The sequence below is a fragment of the Chanos chanos genome, chromosome 3, assembly GCF_902362185.1.
Source record: "Chanos chanos chromosome 3, fChaCha1.1, whole genome shotgun sequence".
Lineage (NCBI taxonomy): Eukaryota > Metazoa > Chordata > Actinopteri > Gonorynchiformes > Chanidae > Chanos > Chanos chanos.
This window is the reverse complement of record NC_044497.1, coordinates 47,369,232-47,396,639: the sequence shown is the minus strand read 5'-3', so window position 1 is coordinate 47,396,639 and position 27,408 is coordinate 47,369,232. Positions and strand designations below refer to the sequence as shown.

General features: G+C 41.7%; 3 protein-coding genes across 4 annotated transcripts in view; 2 read left to right on the top strand and 1 right to left on the bottom strand.

Annotated features, from left to right (window-relative positions):
• Positions 1–4,525, top strand: setb (SET nuclear proto-oncogene b). Its single transcript, XM_030769193.1, has 8 exons — positions 1–295; positions 1,460–1,517; positions 1,629–1,771; positions 2,129–2,232; positions 2,343–2,456; positions 2,559–2,729; positions 3,214–3,357; positions 3,606–4,525. Exons 1-8 carry the CDS (start codon positions 223–225, stop codon positions 3,624–3,626), a joined length of 828 nt encoding a protein of 275 aa, XP_030625053.1. The 5' UTR covers positions 1–222; the 3' UTR covers positions 3,627–4,525.
• A 1,026-nt stretch (positions 4,526–5,551) lies between these two features.
• Positions 5,552–9,787, top strand: dync2i2 (dynein 2 intermediate chain 2). Its single transcript, XM_030770128.1, has 9 exons — positions 5,552–5,629; positions 6,176–6,433; positions 6,564–6,673; positions 6,969–7,126; positions 7,360–7,469; positions 7,601–7,762; positions 8,628–8,860; positions 9,105–9,262; positions 9,549–9,787. The coding sequence occupies exons 1-9, from the start codon at positions 5,552–5,554 to the stop codon at positions 9,785–9,787; spliced, it is 1,506 nt and encodes a 501-aa protein (XP_030625988.1).
• Positions 9,788–10,163: 376 nt separating this feature from the next.
• Positions 10,164–27,408, bottom strand: part of sptan1 (spectrin alpha, non-erythrocytic 1) — a 34,193-nt gene continuing 16,948 nt past the window's right edge. The window contains exons 20-57 of one of the 2 annotated variants that reach the window (XM_030769431.1): positions 27,080–27,214; positions 26,572–26,720; positions 25,937–25,996; positions 25,027–25,225; positions 24,738–24,836; positions 24,507–24,539; positions 24,335–24,370; positions 23,624–23,671; positions 22,654–22,745; positions 22,417–22,561; positions 22,020–22,201; positions 21,670–21,769; positions 21,137–21,334; positions 20,826–20,972; positions 20,563–20,666; positions 20,312–20,474; positions 19,961–19,975; positions 18,395–18,526; positions 18,137–18,274; positions 17,812–17,916; positions 17,480–17,688; positions 17,267–17,387; positions 17,041–17,162; positions 16,657–16,789; positions 16,370–16,468; positions 16,018–16,177; positions 15,716–15,792; positions 15,194–15,403; positions 14,767–15,063; positions 14,347–14,459; positions 13,722–13,739; positions 13,165–13,227; positions 11,820–11,874; positions 11,469–11,665; positions 11,253–11,306; positions 10,981–11,127; positions 10,727–10,874; positions 10,164–10,612 (exon numbers count right to left, since the gene is read on the bottom strand). In XM_030769431.1, the coding sequence (XP_030625291.1) occupies positions 10,487–10,612; positions 10,727–10,874; positions 10,981–11,127; positions 11,253–11,306; positions 11,469–11,665; positions 11,820–11,874; positions 13,165–13,227; positions 13,722–13,739; positions 14,347–14,459; positions 14,767–15,063; positions 15,194–15,403; positions 15,716–15,792; positions 16,018–16,177; positions 16,370–16,468; positions 16,657–16,789; positions 17,041–17,162; positions 17,267–17,387; positions 17,480–17,688; positions 17,812–17,916; positions 18,137–18,274; positions 18,395–18,526; positions 19,961–19,975; positions 20,312–20,474; positions 20,563–20,666; positions 20,826–20,972; positions 21,137–21,334; positions 21,670–21,769; positions 22,020–22,201; positions 22,417–22,561; positions 22,654–22,745; positions 23,624–23,671; positions 24,335–24,370; positions 24,507–24,539; positions 24,738–24,836; positions 25,027–25,225; positions 25,937–25,996; positions 26,572–26,720; positions 27,080–27,214 (4,629 nt within the window). In that variant the 3' untranslated portion in view covers positions 10,164–10,486. Of the gene's footprint in view, positions 10,613–10,726; positions 10,875–10,980; positions 11,128–11,252; positions 11,307–11,468; positions 11,666–11,819; positions 11,875–13,164; positions 13,228–13,721; positions 13,740–14,346; positions 14,460–14,766; positions 15,064–15,193; positions 15,404–15,715; positions 15,793–16,017; positions 16,178–16,369; positions 16,469–16,656; positions 16,790–17,040; positions 17,163–17,266; positions 17,388–17,479; positions 17,689–17,811; positions 17,917–18,136; positions 18,275–18,394; positions 18,527–19,960; positions 19,976–20,311; positions 20,475–20,562; positions 20,667–20,825; positions 20,973–21,136; positions 21,335–21,669; positions 21,770–22,019; positions 22,202–22,416; positions 22,562–22,653; positions 22,746–23,623; positions 23,672–24,334; positions 24,371–24,506; positions 24,540–24,731; positions 24,837–25,026; positions 25,226–25,936; positions 25,997–26,571; positions 26,721–27,079; positions 27,215–27,408 lie in introns of both variants that reach the window. The other variant, XM_030769432.1, reaches the window with a different exon arrangement.

The window sequence follows — 27,408 nt, the reverse complement described above, 5'->3', positions numbered from 1 at the left end:
CGTGAGTGAGACTGAGCAGCGTGTGGTGGAGGCGGCGGCGGCGAGTAGCGTGATAAAGCCTCTCTCTCCTTCTACGCTGTGGGGCTGCGCGAAACACACGTTGTATTTCGCACTTCTCCAATCAAGGTAGACCGAACTTTTTTCTGGTTCAGGGGAAGAGAGTTTTCTAAATTGACCAGAGTACATCTTGTGGAGCTAACCATTGACGGTAAATCGAGAATCATGTCGGCATCGGCGGCGAAAGTCAGTAGAAAGGAGCAGAACTCAAATCATGACGGAGCGGACGAGACCTCGGGTAAGTTAATGGCGGCCTCCTAAACCACCGCCATTTTCACTTACTTACTCTTGCCCTGTTAAGTGTGCGAACAAATTTGTGCTCTGAGCACGAAATCATGAACGTTCTTCTGTGAAAGAGTGACCTGGAAGACAATCACGCGGACGTAATATAGGTTTTACACTGATTTAGTTGGAAGACATTAGCAAGGCTCCAACACACATACACCAGAATGGTGGAGGCCATGTTTCCTTTGCTAGCTGTGTGTTAAATATGCATAGCTCATTGTGCCACGCATGTTTCGGTGTCGACAATTTAGGACGAATGCACAAAGAGTGATTAAATCATGTACATGCGAAACTGCCCATGATGCAGTTTAGACACCGTAAGCGTGAGTTCAGTTAGGTATTTGTACTGTTGTCTTTGCTTTTGGTGGAACTTTATGCTCTCTAGGCCCCACGGTAACTCGGAGTTAGCGAAATTGCTAACCTTATTGTGTCTCTTCGCTATCACCGTTCTCTTTGCGTTTGTCTTTCAACCACAATTTTCACATAATTCAGCACTTCGAGTCGTTTTCTGATTAAATTTACCAGCTGCATATTGTTTTGAGGTTCCTGAAGTCTGGCAATAGCAGTGCTTAGTAGTTACAGGGTTGGAGTTATGTTTGCTTGCTAGCTTCTCTGAGTGGAGTAGAAGCCCCAGCGTGTAGCCTCCTTCATTCAAACCACGCGGCCCGGTGAGGCAGCAGGAAACTGTGTATGTGTGTGAGAGCCGGGAGGCTTTGTCGACCTGTAAGTTAGGTCTGTTTACGCGCTTATGCTGTACGCTGAAGTTTGCGATGAATTCTTGGTCATTGACAGCCTCTGACGAACTCTAGTTGCGTCATACTTATGCTCGGTTTTGGACTGTCTTGATTCTTCGTTCTTGTTAACGTTAATTCCTCTGAGCATGTGATGTCGTAAAACTAAATCTACACTTGCCACAATCTTAGAATCAGCCTTAGAATTATTATCCGATTATAATTATTAGAATATCACATCAGGCTTAAACGCTGTAGACAGTACTGCTCACTATGCAAAGCAAATCTATGTACACATCAAGAGATCACTTTTTAGTAATTGTAAACGTTTTGCAAACGCAGGTATATAACTTCTTTCCCATCAGTCCTTCTACTTTGAATTTCAGAAAAAGAGCAGCAAGAAGCTATCGAACACATCGATGAAGTACAGAACGAAATTGACAGGTAATGTCAAATCCAGTTGTCAGTGTAATGTATGTTTTCTCTATGTGATAATATTTTTGATGCATAGTGTGTGTTTGAGATGTATTTATTTTTTTGTGTGTTCTTCGTTAGATTGAACGAGCAGGCAAGTGAGGAAATTTTAAAAGTAGAACAGAAGTACAATAAGCTACGCCAGCCTTTCTTCCAGAAGCGGTCAGAACTCATAGCCAAAATTCCAAACTTCTGGGTCACAACATTCGTCAATCATCCACAAGGTGAGGGGTTGCAAGAATGAAATAATCTTGTTACTACTATAAACTGCGATGACAACGTAAATTTTTTTAAAGATGTATATTTTGCCTGTCATCAAACGTAGTTACATGGGCATTTCAGGGATAACTAATGGCAATGCTGACTTAGTTTAAGGCATACATAACGCACTGCTTTGGAAGATGCAGCAAATCAAAGTTCTTAGAAAGAAAGAAATGTGCAACTAGTCTGCCATGTAGACTAGTTCCATACCATTCCTTAAATTTTGAATTTCAGTGGGAAGAGATGTGCATTTTTGGGACAACTGCATGCTACTTCAGTACAGTTTCTCACTCTCTATTTACAGTAGTGTGTTCTTGTAGTTTCAGCTCTTCTTGGTGAGGAAGATGAGGAGGCACTTCATTACCTTACCAGAGTGGAGGTTACAGAGTTTGAGGACATCAAATCAGGTTACAGAATAGATTTTGTAAGTAGTCATCTTTGTCTCGATCTGCTGTGCATTTAAAAAAAAAAATAAAAAAGATAAAGATGGGAAAGATGTGTATGTGCTGACCCAACATCCTGTTCTTTTTGTAGTTTTTCGATGAAAATCCATACTTTGAAAACAAAGTCCTCTCAAAAGAATTTCACTTGAACGACAGTGGAGACCCATCTTCAAAATCAACCGAAATCAAATGGAAGGCTGGAAAGGTTAGTTCTGCATTAGCCTGTTCAGCTCTTTGTAGTATTGAAGCCACTGATCAGGTTTCATTTGATAAGTCTAAATGAGGTGCATTTGTGTGTTTGTAACAGGACCTGACAAAGCGTGCCGGCCAAACACAGAACAAGGCAGGTAAGAAGAGGCAACATGAGGAACCAGAGAGCTTCTTCACCTGGTTCACTGATCACTCCGATGCAGGGGCAGACGAACTTGGAGAGGTCATCAAAGATGACATCTGGCCCAATCCCCTGCAGTACTACCTGGTAAGGTTTCAATGACTTTGTATTTGTTCTCTGGGTTGATTTATTTATTTCTGTTTTTGTTTTTCCCCTTTCAATTTGGGACCATTGTAAATCCTTACTTGGCTAACTGTTTAATGAGTGGAGGTTGATCTACGTGTAATATCTTGCTCTGTTGTTTAAGGCCGTTATGGATTTCCTGTTTTCAGACTTGGCTTAAGGGGAATGATGATTCGTTTAAGTTTAGTGTTTATTTAAGGTTAATGATGTTTGTTTCTTGTGGAGGCTTCCGGCTTTAGTGACCAAGTCGAAATCCCTGAGTGCTTACATTCCCATTAAGCTTTTTTTTTTGTTGTTGCTATTAGTTACTTTAATACATGACTTGCCCATAACTGGAAATCTAAAATTCAAGTACTACAAGCAGCACTGCCCACATCGATACTGCGAATTGCCTTTCCTCAAAACTCACTCGCTCAAATTATATATTTTTTTCAATCATCTTACACAGGTTCCTGATATGGAAGATGAGGAAGGAGAGGGTGAAGATGAGGAGGAGGATGAGGAGGAGGAAGGACTAGAGGACATTGATGAGGAAGGTGATGAAGATGAGGGAGAAGAAGATGAGGAGGAAGAGGAGGGAGAGGACGGAGAGGTAAGACTGCTCAGTCACTGACATGAAATGCAAATCGCCCAGCTCAGGGGCTAAAGCTGTGACACTGCTATGGAATCTTGTCCTCGCTCAAATTTCCTAAAACTTATTGCAGGACACCACAAGTGTAAATATGACTCAGAGACTCAGATTTTGGTTACCAAGGCCATATTATTGATGTTTTTATGTGTTTGATAAATGTTGTTTTATATTTCTGTAATGAATGAGATTTACTTTTGTCTTTCCCATAGGATGATGGTGAGGATGACTAAGCCCTGATAAGGACATATTCCAACCACCTCCTTACCTTCTCCTTCCTTTTTTACGTCATCCTCTGACCCGTGGGAGCAAAAAGCTTTGTTTTTATTTTGTTTTTTTTATGATTTTTTTTTTTTGTGCTCCGTCTTCTGTTCTACTGAAGCCTCTCCCTGTCCTTACCATGTCTAATACAAGTTTAATTCCCTGGACATTTCCCTGCATTGGAAAACTAGTGGCATCTCGTTGCTGAAGCCTCTTGCATCATCTTCGATTACTACACCCATCTCCAAAGACAAAATACAAAATATTAACAATCTGCACGTCATCTTCTGTAGACTAAAATGAAGTAAATAGCAGTTTATATATAAGTATATAAATACAGTTTTTTTTTGTTTTTTTTTTGTTGGTTTTTTTTCTGTGAATGGTTGTGAGTTGAATTATGATAAGCCATGGTGCAGTGATGACCTGATCATAGCATACATACCTAGCCACTTTTGTGTTTTATTTTATTTTTGTTTTTTTGTTTTTTTTTTCCCTATATGTACATTTTCTTCAATGCAGAGGTGGGCCCCAAGGAGTTGACACTGTTTTTCCCATGTAATTTCTTGGACAAATGGAAAGCACCAGCTTGTCCCTGTCACCTCTTGTAAATGTTTTGGGGTCAATATCAGGGTATGACAGTCATTATTGTAGACAGTTTAATGGGGTTGGGTGGGGCACGTGGGCATTTGACACATCAACATTTGGGTTTATGTTGATTGAATTTTCATTGTAATGTTTTACAAACACCCATGAGATTTGAAATTTACATTTTTAATAAAAACAAAACACAAAAAAACTTTCTCTTGTAATTTTGAGCTTGCCTAATTAAAGGATTATTTAAGCAAGAGAAAATAAAAACCTGTAGAATCTTATGGGAAATCTACATCTGTTTTATTCTTTCTCTATGTTTTTATATTCTTGGGTTGCAGGGGGAAGTAATGAGAGCATCAGTTGATGTTATTAGATCTAAATAAATTTGTATTGTGCTGTGAGCATTACAAGCAAGTTTGGGTGACACCCGGGGATTTCTGAGTATATGTTCATCACATCAGGAATTATTTGGTGGTTTAGGTATTTTAATCTTTATCTATTTTGAACGAATATACCATTCAATCTAAATAGGTAACGTATCATATAAATAATTTTTTATGCAGATGTTTTGATGAAATTTTGCATCGCGGAGTGTTTGTGGAAGGTTCTGAAGAGTTCTTTGAGAACATTCCGTTGCATTTATTATTTTTACACTTAATGTGATAAGTTTGTCGAAATCACGACACAATGAGTGACTGGTGCAGCAGGCCGGATCCCAATATCTTTCAAAAATTCATATGTAATCTTAATCTACAATTGAGGTTATAATGGCTTTTCAAATAATTGATACATTTTTCCATTCAAGTGATCGTTCCCTGCCACACCGACCAATCAGTGGGTAATGCACTAACACAGCAAGAATAAACTATGAAGTGATTGGCCCACGGTTACCAAGGGAACAGACTCAGTCGAAACTCCAAGAAAAGCGGTGCAGAAAATATGTATTGCTATTTGGCTCTTAAAAGATGCATTATTGTTAGAGAAGGGCGCCTCTGGTTTCGTTGTTCATAAACCTCCTCGGGAACGATTTAGATACTTATTTAATATTCCTTTAAACTGTTTTGAAATCCGTTTCAGTGTGACATTACTGAGCGTGAACTGATATACTAGCTAAGCTAGCTACCTCGCTAAAGCAGCTACATAGTTAGCTGAGGTAACGTTAGATTATTTCCGAACAATAATGTCAGTTGACTTGCAAATTATATCCTAATTAAAATCCAGATTTTGCTTTAATCTGGTAGCCCAAAGGTTTAGTAGATTACTTCGGAACAGGCTGGTAAATAGAAGATTACGTTGTATGGCAAAAATGTTCATGGATGAATCTCTTGACGGCGTTGTCGTGGACTCGTCGTGGAGGAAGTCTCATCAGTTGACACAGCAGTCGGTAAATTGCATGATTATTCGTCGTTAATTTAGGACTCCTAAGGCTATTTACCCTGAAGTAACATCATGGAAAATACGTGGAACATGAAACTGGTGTTTTCCAGGCCTGGAATATTCAAATTGTGACGGGTTTTCGAGAAAGTATGGAGAGTAATTTGTAATCCTAATTTTTTACGGCTTTCTTTGCGTATGGCTAAATGATGGTTTAAATTGAAATCATTTTATTTCTAAAGTATAGTTTGTCTGATGGAACTGTGTATGAAACATCTTCAGACTGTGTCCAAATGTACCCAGCAAAAATCTTTTGTTAATCTAGATAGGTAGGTGCTCACAGGACCACAATGTGTATATTCTTGACTTGTAATTACATCTGTATGAGCAGCACTAATGAGTAGCTGTCTGACATATACTACGCAACTCTAATAAACAATCGCAGGGTTGGATTATTAAAAGAGGATGATAATGTTGCTCTCCTTCTCGTTTGCCCACGAGCTGATTAAAATATTTTCTCACCGATGACTTACATTCTTACATTTTTGGTCCCCAGAGAGGATGCCAGACAATACCTTTTCACACGACAGAAACTGAAACCCAGGCCATACACGTCTCTAACTGTGGTACACAAACAGATACAAACGCCCATCTGACTAACGAACAGCTAGATCGTGACCTCGAGACCGAGTGCCCCGGTTTAACGGATTTTCTACAACGTGTTGAGAATATGGTCATTGAGGAGTTGGCTAAAAACGCCAAGAGTCACGCTTTTGATGGATATGAAGTGAATTGGGCTGACCAGAATCAGACGGTAGGAACTCGGCAATCATAGAATTGTTTTTAGTCTTGTTCATCCTTAAAATATGAAATGCTGCATCTCGTCGTACGGTGTTATCAGTGTCGGAGTGTTCTTATGTCTTGCCACGCTTGTGGTTATCCAGGTGTCGTGCACACATCGCCTACAGTATACCGGTGCCCAGGAGAGGGGCCTTCAAGTCACAGGCGTGTCCTGGAGTTGCACAGGCTCTGTCATAGCCTGTGCCTTTGGTCGGTAAGACTTCTTGTGCTTCCGATGACTTTTCCCTAAGTATTCTTTACAGGCCCCCAGAAATCTCATTTTGTACTATCTTCAGTTTACCAACATTTTAAGGATTCAATCATTCATTAACAATATTACTCAAATTTCCTGCTGATTTAAGATAATCAAACGATTATGTATGATCTTGAACAGATCTGACAAACATTAGGACAGGGTTTTGTTTTGAATACAGATGCAGTCATTTTTGCCCACAGTCATCTCCTGTACTTAGGGACACAGATCTAACCTGCTCTTTTGACTGTCTCAGTGTTGATGATGGAGACTGGAGCACAGAGAAGTCCTGCGTGTGCACGTGGAACCTAGACCGCAGAGGCCTTAACCCCAAAGTCCCTGATATGGTTATAGATGTGGCCACACCTGTCATGTGTTTGTCCTTCCACCCCCATCGTCCATCTCTCATTGCTGGTATGGACATCGATACGAGGATTTGCTAAAGTTATAGGCACTATTAACAGAGGATTGTATCGTGTATTTTACTACCCTTAACTTGACGTTGCATGATGACTTTCACCATGGAGTTTCAGCATAAAACAGAAGATTGTATGTAATGGACACAAGATGAGCAGTGAAACCAGTTTCCTTCAGAACCAAAACTGCGGTATCCAAGAATAAGCTTCTTTCCCTCGTATGTTCCTCAGGAGGGCTGTACAATGGGGAGGTAGTGGTCTGGGACACATCCCACTCTCAAGACCCCATTTTGGCTCAAACAGGTCTTTCAGCTGATACCCATAGAGAGCCAGTCTATCAGGTATTATCTATTGCTATATACACATTAATAATTGAGCTGAGTTCTCCCTTTCTCTCCATGTGTTACTGAATTTAGTGTATCATCGTGTCCCTCCAGTATTATTCTCTCTCTCTCGCTCTCTGTGTGTACAGGTTAACTGGATTCCTGGGCCACGCAGAGGTGAGCTGGCTGTTCTGAGTGCAGGTTCAGGCGGCAGAGTTCTGGTGTGGAGTATAGACAGTGCGGAGGGGAAGCTGATGTTGAGCTCTGGCTATGCTCTTGTCAGACAACAAATCCCCCAAAGCAGTGGCAAGGTAGGAGTTTCACACCTCTGTGGGAGAGAAGTCTCAGCCTGGGCCAAATATGGCAGAGAATCTAGCCACACTGCTTGAAAAAGGGACAATCAAAGTTTTCAGTCTGATGCAGTGCAAGTTTATTGTAAGACCTTGAAGAAGCATACAACAAATTGATCCGGTCCCAGGGAGTGGTTGACGCCATGTTCACAAAGCACCAATCTTTATAGTAATTTCTTATCAATTTCAGACACTGAGTGTGCATTGTCTCAACATCTTTCGGTTGGGGTGCACCTGCTGGTCACACCTTGCAAATTCCCATACTATTCTGTACTACACTATGGTTTCCGTTGAGCCCATATTTTTGATTAAGGTCATCAGAATCTGTCAGCAATATTTATTGCTCTCTTCCTTGCTAAAATGAATAAAAATCACAAAGAAGACACACACCATGTAACCTTGAATATCTGACTGTCTGCACTCTCTGCACAGAGATGAACACAAAATACCTTTTCTTTTCCTCCATTCACAGATCACATTTTTTTTTAAAGAACTTCACACATTTACTTTAATACAAGTGATTATATAGTTATGAATCCTTCATACAAAATGATTGTTGATTAACTCACACAAAAATGGCTACATAACTATTACAGTGTTTTTCATAAAACAAAGAAACATTTTATTTCTCCAACACCTCCCTACCAAAAATGACTGAACCGCCGATTAGTGTTTCTAGTCTTAAAATGGTCTCACAAATCTCCTGCGTTTAGGTATTCAGTTCAGATGCACATTGGGTATACATCATGTACAGCGCTATGCTGCATTTTGAATAGTCTCCATTGTCATAACCAGTCTTCAGACTGTTTGATCATTACTCTTTCAGGCTAGAGGCAGCAGCAGTGTTGGTGTCACTTCAGTGGCTCTCTCCTCCTGGGACCAGGATACTTTCTTGTTGGGCTCAGAGGGAGGTTTACTGCTGAAGTGTTCATTTTCCAGTCAGACTGCGGCTGCAGTGGCCCCTGATGGTGAACGTGTGACTCTGATGGCCCCTGTACAGTTCTCCTTCACTCCACGCAGTGGCCCTGTCCATTCTCTACACTACTCCCCATTTCACAGGTAGTACACATACGTCACATTCACATTTCAGTAGTTGAGCTTACGGACAGGATCATGGCTCTCTTTCCATTTTACAAAAATCGTTTTGCTCTGCATAAATATAGTGTAGACCTGTAACCCAGAAAACATCCCTGGTCACTAAAACCATGTGTAAAGACTTACATGAATAATTTAAGTTAATGCTGTATTTGGAACAGCAGATACACTTTTTTTCTGATTATTCTCATGCTGTCACTCGCTGTAGGAATCTGTTTCTGAGTGCTGGGACAGATGGCTTGGCCCATCTTCACAGTGTACTCCAGTCTGATCCCCTGCTTTCTCTGCGTGTATCTGACTCCTATGTGTTCGGTGTGCGATGGTCACCAACTCGCCCCCTAGTGTTTGCCGCAGTCACAGCAGAGGGTAAGATGGGTGAATGTCCAAAGGCTATACTGATAATAATTTCTTATTTTAAGATTTGTAAAAAAAAAAAAAAAAAACATGGAAAAAGCCTCACAATTAGAATAGAATCTCAGATATTCAGAAATAATATAAAACATTTCAATTACAATCCAAAGTAAGTCAATTAAATCTCTTTGTCTGTTTTCCCCTTCCCCCATGAATTACATTTGTACTCTAATGTATTTTACTCACTGTCAGACAAATTTAAGGAGTCTGTACAGATTAGTAGCGATTCTGTGTCTTACAGGCTCGGTGCAGATTTTTGATTTGGGTCGAAAGTCCTTGAGACCTGCAGCGACAATCGACCAGACCACGGGAGGCCGGCCTGGTTACTGTCTGGAGTTTAACCCTCGACAGTCTCATCTCCTGGCAGTGGGCAATGCAGATGGTTCAGTCAATATCTGGCAGCTGAGTGGAGAGTTAACAGAGCAGGGCCCTAGGGAAACTGCAGTCCTAGAACAACTGGCCAATGAAGTGGCAGACTAATGGAATGATTGATTTAGGATGATTAGGTTGGAGGAAAAGGATCAACATCAGAGAACTACATACTGAAAATTTATGGATATTTATATAAATATATATATTGTGTTTTACAGGGTTGGTGCAGTCTTGTGGCTTAAGGTTAAGTATTTTACCAGCATATGGCTGGAAATGGTAGGTAAACTAAGCAAGAGAGTGAATTCAACGAAAAAAGTTTTTTAAAAGGTTTATGTTAATACAGTCTGCACATATTTGAATTTGTACCTTACTCTTGCCCTCCTTGAGGTTTTGATTACACTAAAAACAATAAAAAGAAAAATAAACCAAGTAGAGCTTGACTTTGTCCCTTTTGTATCATAAAAGAAAACACAGAACAGCTTCACCAGTTCTAACCAGTAGCGTTTATTAATGCACACTGCAGTCTTAAGAGTGATGTTACAGCATACCATCTGTATAGATTTCTTAAAATCAAGCACAGCACCTTAACAGTTAAAGCAAACACACTAAAATGCGGACAGATTCACTATACTATTGTCAGTGAAGCACAAAGAGTGTGAGATAAATAGGTAAGACAGAAGAGCTAGATACAGATAGTGAGTGCTATAGAGAGATCTAACATCAGATTCATGCAGTTTGGCCTTGTGGTCTTGTGATGGGGAAAACGCTTCCCGATTGGTCACTGGCAGGCAAGGGGGTGGGGGAAGATCAGTTGACAAAAAGTGAGCGGGTAAACTCGACAAAGTCGAAAGCCGACGGAAGTTCGCGTCCCTTGCTGTCCAGGTAGGGTTTCATGTGGGAAATGCAGTAGTCTGCCTGCTCCTTGGTCAGGTTCTGTAGGACCAAACAAGTACATGTGGTCAAGAGTAAAAAGACAATATATCTGTTTGTATATGTAATCTAGCGCTGTGTAAGAACCTGTGTTTTTATGTATGTATCGTAACCTACCTGGTAGAGTTCTTCCTTGGTGACGTAGGGCTTGTTCTCAGCACTGAGGGCACGGAAAGCGCTCTCAATCTCCTCACTGGACTTGACGTTCTCTGTTTCACGGCTAATCATGAAGGCCATGTACTCCTGCAAGGACACGTTGCCATCCCTGCGAAAAAAGAAAAAGAAAAAAAACAAATGTATAAATCCATGGGAAAGATGGGGATAACCGCACATTTCCTGGGTCACAGATGACCATGTTATGAAGTTCTTACCTGTTGGGATCAACTGTGTCCAGAATGGACTCGAACTCCGGATCTGGTTCGCCCTCCTCCACCATAGGTAGATCATAGCCCAGAGAACGCAAGCAGGACTTAAACTCCTGGTGGTTCAAACGGCCAGACTTCTCTTTGTCAAAGTGCCTAAGAACGAGACATAGCACAGACAAATGGGTGTTAGCCTAATAACCCAACAAGCTCTGAGCTAACAGAACTGACCCCAAAGCAATGTCCAGAGTGAGATCTGATGATGAGGGTAAATTACTCACTTGAACATCATGCTGAATTCCTTCAGTGCCTCTTCTGTCACTCCAGTGGTGTTCCTTAGGAACGTAAATTGATAATAATTTGTCAATACCATACAACACCATCAGAATCATAATGTAAGACATCAATACTCCTTAACATAAATACTCCCATTTTTTCCCCACATACATTCTCAGAACCCTAAAGACTTTTCTGTGTTTAATGTATAGTTCTTGTACCTGGCTTGGATCTGTTGCTCCAGGTTGTGTTGCATCCTCATGCCTAACTGGTCGAGCTGGTCCCATTGCTGGGCCAGGCCCACTGTGCTGTGTTCTGTGTACTTATTGTCTAGGATCAGTGCCTCTTCCATAGCTGCTCCAAGGTCTTCAATCTTCTTCAGCTGGCTCCGCATGGCACGGATCTCCTGGTGCTTACGCTGTGGAAAAGTGTACTCTTTAATGTCTACAATCTTGGCACACAGTAAGAGAGGAAAATATTTGTATATTCAGGTATAGAGGCCAACCACTACACTTTAACCGTGATGGCATGTTGCTACCTTTCCCCTCTACCTGGCTCTTTCCTTCACTCACCTTAGTGGCCTCGAGCTGAGACTCCAGAGTTCCAGACTCTTCCACCATGCAGGACCTGTTTACACACGCAGCAAAGTTAAACAGGGGCAAGGGTGTGTAACAGATGTGTCACATTTAAGTATATATATTTACTCTACACACACCCACACCATACACATGACTTTGTAGACACAAAACTCCACACTACAGGGGTGCAACACAACTGACGCATTTTCAGGCATTTTAGTGCTTCACCTTTGTCATTAATTAACCTGTCACTAATTGTACTGAATTCCCCAGAATAGTCCCTCCATAGGATTTGCCTGTTTACTAGAGGAGAGATTACACATAATTTAATTCCTAGCTAAATTCTTAAGAATCAACCCCATAGGGACCAAATGGATGGCATGATAGGTTGAGAAAATGCCATCAGGTTCTGAGAAAGCCGCCCTGTTACCAGTGTTTAAGGCAAGGAAGACAGCTAAGTAAGAGTTTACTCAATGCAGCAAACAAAGGAGTGGAATATTTTTCTTCTTTAATCCTTTTAAACTCTGATCTGAAATTCAAACAACAATAATTGATTTCCCATACTTACCTCTGATTGAGACAGGAAAGTAAGCTAGAAAAACTACAAGCCATCCCAGAATGCACCTTGGATAGCCACTCAATTCATGCTAATGAAGCCAACACAGGTCTATGGTAACCATTCCATGCTACATTAGGGCCACTGCTACCAGGGTTAGAAACTGCTCTTTTCTTTTCATCCGTGCTAGAGAAATTTCTTAACCTGAGATGCAGATATTCTATATGTCAAAAATGATTTTTCTAGGTTGCTAGTGGCTGATGTCAGGTGAGCAACTCAATATTTAAGGTTAAAGTGTCTTAATGGATTGTTGTTTTTCATATAATGAGTAAAAACAAAAACAAACAAACAAACAAAAAAGAAATAAAACAAATATGGGTGCAAAAATGCAAATGAATACTTGTCTAAATTCAGATCAGGAAAAAAAAAAAGAAAAAAGAAAATGTCAAAAAAAAATGTCAAAAGTGTGTTTCTATCTATGATCTGTCTGGGTGTCTTTTTGCAGTTTCCATCCCTGAATTTGGTGCATAAAAATTTCCTTCAAAAAAAGGTGAACTTAACACACTTTAAAATAGTGCTCAATGTAGCCAGGCTTTTTGGATTAAGAAGCTGGAAGGGTCCATCTCAGATCCATGAAGCCACATTGCCGTGAATGTTAGTAGAGGAAACTGAACACACACAGAGCCCAAATGATGGCGTTTAGACTCTAGTGCATGAGAGCCAACCCAAAAGGTGTGGGGTCAAGGGGAGTGGAGGAAAGGGAAACCAGAGAATGGAAAAAACCTTCCGGAGAGATCATCCCCGACTTCATACTGATAGACACGGATAACCCGCCGATAGGCTATGCTATTTAGAGAGGGAAGGAGGGGAGGAGAGGAACGGAGGAATAGCATGAAACACAAATAGAAAAAACAGGGAGGAGACATTTGAAAAATATATATATATATGGAAAGTTTTTCAAAAAGGATGTACAGAGGGAATCTCAGTATTGCCACAGATCATAAAGAGTGAATACAGTGTTTATATGAAACCACAAAAGACCTGCTGAGTTTTTTTTTGGCTTTTTTTTTTTTCCACTTAACTATTAGTGAATTTGTAGAATTTTAATTTGTGGGGAATCTTCTGACTACCCTGACCGCTGAGTCATCTTGAATAAACCTGTAAAGTGTTGTTCATTGTCCAAGTTACCATCTTACCAGCTGCTCTGTTCATCATAGACCGTATTTCATACACCGCAATAGTAAACTCTGCCACACACACGCAAATGCACACAGACACAGACAAAGACAAACAACATATCCATACACATAGATGAAAAGATATAAAAATATGATATTAACCCATCCAGAAGATATGTCCTGATTAGAAAAGTGTCCCCAAGCATCAGGGTAGCAGCAAGAGAGCAGGAAGGGAAAACAGGGGAAAGGGTGGGAGAAAAAAAAAAGGGAGAGAGAGAGAGAGAGAGAGAGAGAAAAACAATAGTTAAACACAGAGCGGTGACATCAACGCCACTGCTCAACCCCTCCCCCGCAAAGACACATAAGCACTCGTGAACAGAAGTGCAGAAGCGTGAAGCTTATTTCTGCTGATAAATATTCATAAGACCACATGATAGCTGTGTAAAAGCTGTGACATAAAAGCCCCTCCCCCCAGAACACCAAACTACGCCCGCAAAGAAATACAACACATCACAGGAAAAGCATGCACTGATTGGTTCCTAATGTGCTCAAAATAGTGGTGGAAAGAGTGATAACAAACATCTGAGCAGTAGAACTCTGTGCTGAAGGAGGATTTTAAATGTAATCCCTCTTGATGTGTGTAATGTCATGCAGTGGATGAATATCAATGGGCATGCAGTAATATTCCTATCTCCCTTCAGTATAATGGATAACAGTAGGAAGCAGCTTGGTGGACCACATCACTCCCTTCACACAAACTCCTAGCTGTTCCTCCGGCCCTTTGTACCTGGTCTCCTGCAGCCACTGGTGGAAAGCATTGGCGTGCTGAGCAAACTCCTGTCTAAGCTTATCGTTCTCCTCCTGCCGTCTCTGCTCCTTCTGCAGCTCCAGCTCACGCTCCTGTAAAACAACAGTATTCAAGGCTTCCGCAAAGACTCTAACTTTTAACCACTAACGTGGAATACAGCGCGGTTTGAAGTGACTTTCTGCTGAGTATTTAATGATTTTATAAGTGGGATGCTGAGTGAAGTCATTGCTCTACAGTTCAAAAACTTCAAAACGTAGCGTTTTTTTTTTTAAACAAACCTCTCCTGGGTAACTATTCCCAAGGATGTTCATTAAAATTACAGTGTCTCCACATGGCAGAACATCTGATCGAGTAAGCAAAAGAAACACAGCTTGCATCGTTAGTCAACCGCAAACTCACCTTAATGATCTTTTGCAGGTTCCTCCAGGTTTCCTCCAGAGCCTCCATGGTGAACCAGGTGTAGGGGTTGGACACCACCTGGTAGCTCTTGATTTGACGGTCCAGTTCAGCCAGCTGACTGAAGTCGGCCTCGGCAGAGCTGAGAGAGGAACGGAAGGCATCGTGGGCATCGCGCAATGCCCTGATCTCCTCCAAGGAGTTACAACGCACTGGGTCGGTCAGATCCTCCTCCGCATTTTCAAACCAGCTGTTGAAGGCCGATGCTTTCTTGGCAAACGTGAGGAAAAGGTCTTCCACCTGGACAATGTAACAGAGAGGATAGAGAGATCAAATATTTTGAAGGCTTATGGTAATTAACTTTGAACGCTGAATCATTTTGGACTTAACACTGCTGTTCGAAACAAGAATCTTAAAACATCCTCCTGACCTTCCTGAAGTGCTCCTGGGCTTCCAGAAGCTTCTTCTTGCGGGCGGCCGAGTTGGAAAGCAGCTGGTTCCAGCGTTTCATGAGTGTAGCATGACGTGCCTCAATAGCACGAGACTGAACGTGTTTGGCTGCCAAGAGCTGGTCTTTCAGGGCCGTGATGTTGGTGATACCCTCCTGCTGGAAGGCCTGAAGCCCAGCGTCAAAGGTTTCCTGGGAAAGAGTAGACAAATGAGAGAGGAAGGAGAGAGGAGAGGTAAGAAAAAGAAAGAAGTTAAAATTCTACTGCTTGTGTGTGGCTTCAGAGAGCATGTTGCTGATTCCTCAGGAAAAATGTACAGCTCCATATGTATAAGCACATGCAACAGTCTTGACAAGATATTTTGCAGTAACTATATAAACGACTTGAACAAATCCATATTTTTAATTCTTCTACTAATTTCATTTGAATCACCCTTGAAATCTCCCAGAGGTAAAACATGCTATGAGAGAGCATGGGCAAACAGTATTTAGTCATAGTCATACCTGCTTGGTGAGCAGTGTCTGAACAGAGGACAGATCACGGCCATAGTCATCAGTCTTCAGGCTGTTCTCCTTCTCACCTGAACACATAACACAGGCCCAGGTTTAGTGCCACTGCACACACTTTGCCATTTTTGGCTCTGAAGAGGGTACATGTAATAGTTTGCTTCTTTCAGGATAAATAAATGTGTGTGGACAGCCACAATTTAGATGATTCAAGAATTTGTACGCTTCTAAAAATCGGTATGGAAAAACCCATGTCTGTTTTCTGTTTCCACACCACCATTTTGTTCTCTTGCACTCACCGATCCAGGACTCCACAACATCAGCCTTCCAGTTGAACTGTAGGAAGGCAGAGTTCTCGTCCAGTTTAGCCTTCCTCTGGGCGGCTGCTCTCTCAAGCTCAGTCACCTTACCACGAAGGGCCTTCATCTTAGCAGTGATGTTGTCAACGTGATGGTTTTCCTGTGTGCCGGCAACAGCCAGATTAGGAATCCAACATATTATTTTATATAAATGAAATATAGATATGAAGTCTATACCAGATACGTTGGCGAGTAAACACAAACGGACAATGTTTGAAAGGTGTGGTAGAGCAGAAAATGAAGAGCTGTTGTAAAACTGAGAACTAATGAGCATGCTGGCGGTGGCATATACCTTCTTAATCAGTTCATCTCCATTGGCACACACATCATTCACTCTGTCCCTGTGCACAGTAAAGTCCGTCTCAAACGCTTCATGCTTCTTCAGCAAGCCCTGTGGACAGTCAAAAGATGCATTTTTAATGTTTGTTTCTTTTAATAACTCTAACATACACATTCAAAAACAGAACACAAACATATAACAGAAAATAATAACTCTATTCTTGTACTCAGTGTAATGACCTGTGTATGAGTGTACACATTTTATAATAACTATGGGAAGCTGAGGTTAACTTTGCTTACTTGCACAGCTGCCAGCGTATCGCCGTAGTCCTCACTTCCCACCAAGTTCAGTTTCTCATTTATCCATGCTTCCTCCTCCTCTACATTCGCCACAAACTGCTGATACTCCAGAGACTCCTCAAGCCTCTGCCCCCTACAAACACACACATACACGTCAAGAAATTCACACACCTATGGTACTCCACATTAAAATTTGACCATATCAAAATGAGACCTGCCATAACAGACAAAGGAATGAATTTGCAGATTGCCCCTGAACTAAACAGCATTCTGAGTACGTTGTCTCAATTAAAAATACAATTTAAAGCAAGACTTCACGGCATGATGGAAGAAAATGTTTAAATCTTTAACAGAGCTAAGCAGAAATGGAATAATAGAACCAACCGGGCAGCAGCCAGATCCTTCAGCTCCTTCCAGTGCTCTACAAACTGCTGCAGCCTCTGCTGAATCTCCTCTTGACCAATAGTGTTGTCATCTGACAGCTTCTTCCCAGTGTCCAACACAGACTACAAGCACAAGACAACAGTCAACACCAAAGCTCATAATTATGTAAGATTCAGCCATAGAAATAACTGGTTCAAGTTTTTGAGCGTTGGTATGGAGCCCTTACCTGAATGGCTGGTTCGTGGGCTCCCAGCTCAGCCTCCAGTCTCTTATGCTTCTTCCTCAGATTCTGTACCCCCGTCAAATCACGTCCGTAGTCCTCCGAGCTCACTAGCAATTTCTTCTCTCTGCAAGCGCACAGGGAAAGGAGAGGGATGCTCTACTATCCAAATGGTTTGGCATGAAATTTGAACTAAGTAGCTTCACAGTGCTGACTTACTTGATCCAAGACTCCTCGTCATCCAGGTCCCTAAAGAACTGGTGCAGGCGGTGTGACTCGTTGAGTTTGGCACGACGTCCGGCAGCCATGCTCTTGATCTTGCCGAAGCGTCCGTTGACAGCATCACGTTTGTCTTTGACCTGCGAGGTGTCGAAGGCGTTGCTGGCCATTAGGCTATCGGCCTGGCCGTTCAGATCCTTCAGACGATCCTGTGAGACAGCAGAAAAACGCCACGAGAAATCACAAGCAGCCTTCGCTGATAACAAATAAACCGTGTTTGTGTAGCCCTGTTCTAAAATGAGTTGAACAGAGCTTTATGGAACGGGTGTTACCTCGTGGGCAGAGATGTCGGCTTCCAGAAGCTGGTGCTTCTTCAGTAGGTTGTTGACTGAGGCCAGATCTTTCCCATAATCCTCAGAAGCCAGGAGAGCTTCAACCTGTATATTTAAGAAAGTGCAGAACATTCAGAGCACAGCTGACAGTAGATTTTTTTCTTTTAATTATCATTAAGGTGTCACATAAAAGTTTTTTTCATGCCGTCTTCTTACAGAGGAAAAATTATCCTGTGACGTGATACATCATCACACTTTGCATCAATTCTCAATCCCAGAAATTTCTTGTTATTTTCTTCTTTCAATATGCTTTTCAAGTTATTACCTCAGAAAGCCAGAAGTCAAAGTCCTTGATGCCAGTGTTGAAGTTCTGCTGCTTGTTGGCCTCCTTAAGTTTCTGACTCTTCTCAGCTGATTTGTTAACCAGGAACTGCCACTGCTCATCCAGAGCGTTGAGACGTGCCTGGAGAGATCACAGACACAAAATGTATTACCTGGAGTACTTCAAAAAACACAACTAAAAGTGTTGCACGAGTCCCTAATTGAAACAGATTTTTATGAATGACTGGGACTGGAGCTTTACCTTTACTGCATCCTCACTGCCTGCACAGGCACCTCTCTGGATGAGGGCGTTGCCTGTGTCAATCACTCCTCGGATACGGTCAGCATTGGCGTGCAGCTCGGCCTCGAAGGCCTGGTGTTTCTGATGCTTGCTCTGAAGGCAGCGATGACGAGTGTAAAGAAAGAAGAAAGGAAAAACGAGTAAGACACAGTACAATCATAGAAATGAATGGAAGTGTGATTTGTGGAATATGTGCGAAAGTTACATGTTGTTTTGTAACTTCCTTTCTGTTCTGTTGGCCATGAATTAAAATGATATAGGCCTACTTGTGAAAATGATGTACTAACTAAAATCATGTAAAATGTTACTATGAAGAGGGCAGAGGGTGAAGGTCAGTCCTGTTTTTTTTTTTTTTTTATTAGGCTAGATCAGCTCTCTTCATGTGTTCTGTACAGTACACTGTTGTACAGTGGCTGTCCTGGATGTTCAGGTACGAATTTGGTGGGGTTAAAACAATTGTGAATGTAATAAAACATCACAGAGAGTATACCACATATGGTACCATGAAACATACAAAAACCGTGAGGTGGGAAAATAAAAAAGGTGAAATTAAGACACCACTGAGGACAGACAACATGGGGATCAGACGGGACAAAAACAAAAACAGTGAGGGACGAGACTCATGGAGTGGAAGGACATCATTGTCCAGGACACATACAAAACAAAAGAATATTTCTGGAGCACCTAGAGGAGGCAAGGGGTCTCATTAAGTCTTTCCACACTCTCATTACACCCAGAGAGAAGGAGAATTCACTCAAAATAAAAGCAACACTCAAGGGGCACTACCCAACAGCATTTTCTAAAACGCAAAACACAGAAAAAGCTTGGGACATATCTACACTTTAGTGGCACTTAGGCTGAAAACAATAAGCTTAATATTCTTACTAAGCACTTGGCAAAAAGCAAAGCAAAGCTAAGCTATGTTTAAAAGCAGCTCTCCTTCTCTTTTTACATAGGTGGCGAGTTAGTGTTAAATATCTGTTACATATTTTGTATGACCTTTTTCCCAATTAACTAAATTAATGAGGTCAATTATCTTTTCATTTTAATTTTCAGAATTGGTAATTATGATCCCACATGCCCATCCAATGAAGGAAATATCAAAGGGGCATAAGATGTTCTGATGACACTATCCATAAAACAACTCCACTCCAATCCATATTTATGTGTGGAGGGCATATGGGATCTGAGAAGTGTGAAAAGATTTCAAAACAAGACAACCCAACTTCAGATAAACAAAAACAAAAACAAACAAAAAAAACAACACACAAATGGAAGTGGAAATGGAAGCCACACCCAACAAGTATAAACTACTAAAATGATGAACCAAACAAATCTAAATGAAGTTACAGCAGAAAATGCACTGACAGAATAGATAAAACGCCATATGAAGCAAGCACTCGCAGGTGCCATGGACATCACATAGACAGATGGTACTCTACTACGTGTCTACCGACATGGGAGACGCAGACAGGTGAAGAGAACCTACTGGCAGTTAGTTAGCTCTGACACACTACAACCACTTACCAGCAGCTTGGACAGCTAAAAACAAACAATAAAAACAGAGAGAGGTTCAGTGACATTCCCACACACACTTATGGCAGGGCTGGGGGGGGGGGGGGGGGGGGTACATAGGGGAGTATGGTAGTACTTATTAACTGGGTTTGAACAGGACATTGGCAGTATTAGGCCTTTAACAGGGTTAGAGTAACAGGTCATGATATAAACCCCCCCAAATAACAAACAGTTTAATAATCACAGGAAACATAGATACTCTGTTTCAGATAGATAAAAGACAAAAGCCGATGTATTAAACTATTTTCACAGAACTGTCAGAGAGAGGACAATGTTTCTGTTGAGAGAGAAGGCGGTCGGTACCTGGATGTTGGTGGGGTCTTTGTAAGACTCATCAGTTGCAGTCTGGAGTTTCTCACTGATCCAAGCCTCTATCTCATCCACATCACGGCTGAACTGCTGCAGAGTCTGTGACTCACCCAGCTTAGAGCGCTTCTCAATCATCTGAGCTTTTAGACGGCGCCACCTGCAGTTCAAGAGGACATGTTGCAATGGATCATGTTATGAACAAAATTCAGTCTGTGTAAATGAGTTGATTGGCACTAATCTCTGACCTGTCCAAGACCTCATTGCGGCGCTTGGAGATCTCAGATTTAGCATAGTGGTCACCACCAACAAGCTGATCAGCAAAAGACTGCAATGCAGCAATCTTCTCTTCCTGTTGGACGGAATCACATTCAAACCAATCAGATCAACGTCAGCAAAAGATACATTCCATTCTGACAGAGTTCATTTACCTCCAGTGTTTGGTGGTGCTAGTGAGACTTAAACGACACCTGAACCAATACAAAATGCTCATGAAGCAGGCATGACTCACCTGCACATTGATAGCTTTGTCAAAGTCCTCGTGTTTTTTAATAAGGGCCTCTACACTGTCCAGAGAGTCACCCTTATCATCACTGGCCAGGAAAGCCTCACGAGCTGCCATCCAGTTCTCAGCCTGCTCACAGTCACGGTTAAACAGCTGCAGAGAACAAAAGAACACCATTCAGTCTTGCATGTACCCTGTCCACCATCTATGGTGTGGTGGAGTAAGGTTTTTGGTGATGAGCGTAGAGGGACATTTTGTGTCATCAGGTCTTATTTGGTCAGACAGAATCTGGGTGAATAAATATCGACTGTACAGACCTGAAGCTCCAGGCACTGGTCCAGCATCATCCTGCGCTGAACCCAAGCCTTCTCCAGATCAGCCCGTTCCCGGTCCAGGGCTTCCAGTTTCTGCTGAATCTCAGGGCTGGCGTAATGACCTCTGGCCAGGAGCTGCTGTCCAAACTGCTCAAAGGCCTGGAAGGTGCCAGCGCGGGCATCGATCTCAGTGCGATGCTCCTGTAAAGGGAAGGAGGGGGAAGAGAATTAAGAGTTTATTCTGCTGAACAGAGGATTCAGAAGGTTTATTAAATCTACACACATCATCGCAAAGAGATTTCCTGGTATTCAGCATTGTGGGGACAGTGTAAGATCATACAATGTAGTATGTGAACTTAATCATGTGACAAAAATAGATTTAAATTTCTTCCAAGTGATTAAGATGCACCAATGAATGGCAGGACTGTCTGAGATGATATGGAACTGAACAAAAGCCCTTCTGCTCGGGGAAGTGTCTTCATCTGAAGAGTGAAAGACTCTATCAGACAGTATACTGCTGTTATGAGTCTAAGTACCTGATGTCTCTCCAGCAAGGCTTCAGCTCCAGTCACGTCTTTAGCCAGCTCATCTGAGGACACCAGGCCCCTGATGCCATTGATCCAGGACATCAGGTCCCTATGAGTGTAAAAGATGAACAAGAGTTTAAGGACAACATTTTAATACGATATATTTGCACGCTCAGCAATGAATCTGCCATTTTAGAGACATCAAGGCCGGCATCAAAGCCACTACAATTGTTCATTACTTTCTTTCAATGTGTTTATGCAAGACCAGTTTACTCTTCATATCTGTCCAGTCATTACAGCCGCATATGCATCAATTCCACTGCTCTGACTAAACTCCATCCTCTTTCTTGCCACCATACCTGAAGTCACTGAGGAATCGCTGCAGGTCATGTGAGTTGCCTAGTTTGTCTTTGCGCTGATCTGCTCGTCCCACGAGGCTGCTCCAAGCTGTGTTTAGCTCAGTGCATTTCTCCTTAATGTCATCCACTGCTTCAGGGTGGGACTGGATCAGGCGCTCTGCTGTCTCCCCCAGAGAGTTCACCTGTTAGCCAATAGAAAGAAGATTAAAAAAAAACATACAGCATTCAGCCAAGAGAATCATAGCCCAGAAGGTTTAAGTATAACTTAAATTAATCATTTAATAATAATTTAATATTTAGGATACAATAATTTGCTTGTGTCTACGTAGCATTTTTTGGTGAGACTGTAATGTACTAATATGTAAAACAGGTTAAACACATGTGCGTTCGTCCTCACCTTGTCTCCCAGGGCAGCCAGGTCTCTCTCAAAGCCCTCATGTTTGCGCTGTAGAGCCTGAACACTGGCCAGATCATGTCCGTAGTTATCAGTGTTTAATGCCTGGTTCTTCTCCTCAATCCATTCTTTGGTCTCATCAGCATCCCTGAAAAGTGAAGTGCACTCTTAGTATCCATTGGAAACACCTGTATATATGTGTGTGTGTGTGTGTGTGTGTGTGTGTGAGAAAGTGCATACCTGTGGAACCTCTGCACTTCATGGGCACTGCCCAGCATGTTGCTCCTCTCCTCAGCAAGCTGCTGCAGTGCTCTCCAGCGGTTATTCAGCTCCTGCAAAACATCACTCATACCATCAGGAGCCAATCAGGGCACTTGTTACTGCTCACTCTCATACGACTTCTGGTTCTACAACGTCTGAAATTGAGTTTTATTTTAATCTGACTATAATTTTGCATTCATTACCAATCCCTGATAAGTCCCTTTTATAATCTTAATGGAAAGAGAACTGGTAAAATTCTGAGCAGCAGTTTTCTAGGGACAGATTAAGTCTTGTCCAGGACTAAAAAGGATGATCTGTGTAGAACATAGTGAAATTTAGTCCACAACCAAGCTTAATCTGTGTCCAGAAAAACAGTTCTAGCTGTACTAATTAGAGTGTCCTTGGCATCCTAAAAGGTCTCAGATGAGAAGTGATGAACTTTGACTAACTGATGACCAATAATTTCAGAACAACCAACGGCAAATATTCATCATGTACAGTCAGCTGTGATCTAAAAGATGAGTCATAACAGAGCATATCATAAAACAAACAACAGAGGAATGCAAGACAACAAGACTGAACAGGGATTTCGACCAGGGATTAGAAACAGAAATCTAATACATTCTCCACAACAAGTTAGACAAAAAAAAAATTAAACTGTTATTAAACTGGACAACAAATGAGAAAAAAAAATGGATGAAGTTAAGCAGGGTGAATCCGACACGAACAAAAAGAATGACCACTGGTTAAATGACAGACAGAAAACAATGGATGTCAAGGTGCCGGAGCACCAAACGTGAAGACTCGAGATTCACGGGACAAAACATTAGGTAACCACAGAAGATGACGGGTTAGTCTTCCGAGCACGCAGGACACGATGCAGGTTTTAACCAGGAAGCTGATGGGGCGGCATGGGAGAAGGTCGGGAGGAACTGTGGGACAATCTTACCTTGATAGTATTAAAGTTAGCCGTCGTTTGGACAGCCAAGCGAACAGACTAGATTAAGTTGAGGGGGGGGAGGGGGAGGTAGGAGGGAAAGGGGGGGGGGGGGGCAAAAACACAGAAAGAACCACACCAGTCAAGAGAGAAATCACCACGTTAGTCGAGAGAACAGGCTTCCTTTTCCTTTCATCATCAGAACCAGAACCACAGACCAAATTAAGTTTAAAGAAAGACCTCAAATCCAAAGAACCAGGCCACCAATACTTCTCATGCAACTGACGTTCAATGATGCCAGTGGAGTGGATATAGGAATAAGATTGTTGTGGTCAGAGTCGGCGTATGCTAACAAGTTTTTTTTTTTTCCTATGTCTAATAAGTTGATTGAAGTTACTGACTGAATGTTAGATTAGACTGAATGCTAATGGCTGTGCAACTTGCAAATACATTACAAACTCAATAATGTGAAAGGCCTCAAATCCAGACAAGATGCAAAGTCTCTTCAAGAACTGATTTTGACTGGATTTGTCAGGTTTGTCATGCTGATAGGAATCACTTGTAAACAGCATATAATATCAACTGATTTCAACTCGAAAGGCCTTCATAGAGACAGGGCATGGACAGACATGAAGTGCAGATGTCTTGTTTTGAGTGTCTTCATTAAGGAGATACGGAAAATGTACACCACATCTTTACAATACACATCTTAAAACTTATTACCTTCCATGGAGAGGCACTTTTGGAATCCACGTCATCCTGGAGAAACAGAGCAGAAATCTTATTGGTCACATATATAAAAAACAGACAAATCTGAATTTCTAGTTTCATTCAGCCACGCAAGCACCCCATGCAGGAGATCGAGTGGACAGATATTTCAAAGAATGGTGCTTACTTTGCCAGGAGCTGATCCCAGCATTTCTTGTTGCTAGTGGAGAGAAAACACATAATTTGTGTCTTTAATCCATCAAATTTCAACAATAAAAATTTAGAATAAATCCTGTGCTTAACTTCTTAAGAATCGGTTCAGTGTTGTGTTCTAATGTCTGCTTCATTTTCTGAATAAAGACTTTTATTCGAAAAGAAAAAAAAAAGGAAAAAGAAAAACAAGATGTCTCACCTGGGCCTGAACAACTGGGGCTTCTTCAGCCATAAGTCCCTCAGATTCCAGCTCAGATGCCACTTTATTAATGTCCCTCAGACGAGATTCATTGGCTTTCAAATCCTGAGACACAACACACACACGCATACACAATGAGGTTACAACATCACATAACCTCCACCAATTAAATGTGGGGAAACACAGATAATTAACATGGATGAAGTTAGAAGTACAGAGAAATACATTTTATGTCAGACTTTAAAGTGCCTCATCTGTTGTTCGCTTTAGTTCAGATCCAACATTGTTAACACACCTTCTGAAAGTCGTCAAACTTCTTCTGCAGCACCTCCACCTGCTCCAGGTCAGAGCCCACCTCCTCATTGGTGAGTGCGCCCTCTTTCTCATTGATCCACTGCTGCAGCTCATTGGCCTCACGGAACAGCATGAACTTCTTACAGCTCTTCTCCAACATGTCTTTACGCTTTTCTCCCAGTTCCAGCAGAGTGCCATACCTGGCAGACAGGGGGAAAGAGCAGGGTCAGCTTCTTCAATGGACGATGGTGCCATTCTACATGTAAAGACTTCCTAGCATTTTTTTTGGAGTCCCGAATTTTGAATCTTCAGGTTGTTTAAACCAAATCTCTCTTATTACACCACTGGTTATGAGGATAAAATATCCTGTGGTACATGAAACTTGGATCCTGTCTATAAAGAGGAAAATCTACAGGTAGGGCAAGGAACCTTGAACAATTCAACCCGGGGGGATACAAACAAAACCGACAGTACAGGCGCATGGCATCCACAGCAAACTATGGATGACAGGGTGAGGGGAGCAGGTACTGACAATGACAAAATCTCTCTTCTTCATGGAAAACAGCCAAACATTCAACAAGACTGAGGAAATATTGGCAATATATAAGCACAACATAAATTCACATGCCATCAAAAGACACAAGAGTGAGAAAGAGAGAGAATTAGATGCAGTACTTCTATTCCTGTGTTGAATAGAAGAGATGAAAGAGGATGAGAGCGTGATCTTGAGAAAGAGAGATGGATGGATGACAAGTGTCACGAAATGAAAAGTAGGGTAAGATGGCTGGCGCTAATATTATCTCTAGGCCTAATTAGCACAGATGACAATGATGAGGAAGATGTCTTGGCGGCCACAGTGGGACGATGATCACAGAAAAACGGTCACAACACGGAGGTCTGGTCCTACTCACAGTTCCTCCACCTGCTTCATGCGTACAGACACACTGCACGTCTCCTTGGTGACCACAGACCTTGCATGCAGGCATTAGTGGTTAGACAACAGAGAAAGAGATAGAAAAAGAGCAGGAGAAAGAGAGAGAAAGGGAAAGAGGGATAAAGAAAGGTGAAAGAGTTAGTAAAATAGAAAGATAAGTGTCTGTGTAGTCCCTCGTGCTTACTGGGTGTGAGATGACAGCTTGAAAAAGGGAAAGAGATTAACAGATCCAAGAAAATAACGAGTTAATCAGTTAATGCGAGCTCAGAGCAGTCTGTTAGACTAATAAATTATATTTGTTTCTGATGCTTTTGAAAAATGCTTTCTGAGAAAAGAAATAACCTCTCAATATTTTGTCACTCAGGATACATGGCACACATACAGCCTGACCACATATATCCAAATACACGAGGCTACTATCTGAACCGAACAGATTACAACCTCATAAAATCATGATGATACTTCAAGGCAACTACTACCCCAGCCATCACTTTAGATCCAGGACTACGCGACTCAGCTTTTGACGGAAGAGTTCAGGTTCATTTTACATGATGTTATTTGATTCCCAGTGGGCTCCATCAAAAAAGAAAAAAAAAGTTCAAGAACTCTTACTGGTTCTCGATCTGTTCCTGTCGCAGGGCGATGCTGCCTTGCTCATCCAGAAGGTTCTCTCGTGAGGAGGACTGGGTTGGATCCAGTTTCTTCACATAGGCAGCAGGCACAAAGCCCTGTCTGTCATTCACTTCCACCTTCCACCAGTCCTACAGAAAAAGAATCAGATTTAACAGGAGGACATGGGAAGCCAATAAAGGATGCTGCTCCTCCGTCCCAAATTAACCTTCCAAAAGCAGATTTAGAGGAGTCTTTCAAATAATGGAACTACTCAATGTAGCACTATACTGTTCAAAAAGTGTATTAATTAACCAGTAGTGTTTTAATTAATCACTGATTACTGATATAACAGAAGTCTGTTAGAAGTTACGAGGGAGATGCCTATACATTAGAGTGTCAGAGAATGCATTAGAGTAGCCGTATCACTATCACAATACTCCGTGTTAGAGTACCAGTATCACTAACATTTCAACACCATCAGAACCATTGACTGGGCTTTTCTCTGTACCTTGTTAGTGCTGTTGAGTAGGGTGAGGATGTCTCCTTTTTTCATGGTGACTTCACGAGGGCTCTTCTCCTGGTAGTCATACAGAGCCAGCACCAGTTCCTTACCAGTCTCATCGTCAGTGGGGGCCACTTGTTGCTGTTGGATTACCAATGAGGACACCATATAAAGAAATATTCCAATAGCTCCTGTATTTCCATAGTCTATAATTCTTTAACATAGCTGAAATTGTTATTAGAGGAGACATCAAGCTCACATCAAGAACACATTAATCAGTGCCTTTCCTCGTCTACAGGAAGTTAAACCTTACTTCAGTCCAATAGGATGCATAT

Coding starts and splice junctions, on each gene's coding strand:
- setb (XM_030769193.1), top strand. CDS start 223: ATGTCGGCATCGGCGGCGAAAGTCAGTAGAAAGGAGCAGAACTCAAAT. Junction 296..1,459: donor CGGAGCGGACGAGACCTCGG/GTAAGTTAATGG, acceptor TTTGAATTTCAG/AAAAAGAGCAGCAAGAAGCT. Junction 2,730..3,213: donor ATCCCCTGCAGTACTACCTG/GTAAGGTTTCAA, acceptor CATCTTACACAG/GTTCCTGATATGGAAGATGA.
- dync2i2 (XM_030770128.1), top strand. CDS start 5,552: ATGTTCATGGATGAATCTCTTGACGGCGTTGTCGTGGACTCGTCGTGG. Junction 7,763..8,627: donor TCCCCCAAAGCAGTGGCAAG/GTAGGAGTTTCA, acceptor TTACTCTTTCAG/GCTAGAGGCAGCAGCAGTGT. Junction 9,263..9,548: donor TGCCGCAGTCACAGCAGAGG/GTAAGATGGGTG, acceptor TGTGTCTTACAG/GCTCGGTGCAGATTTTTGAT.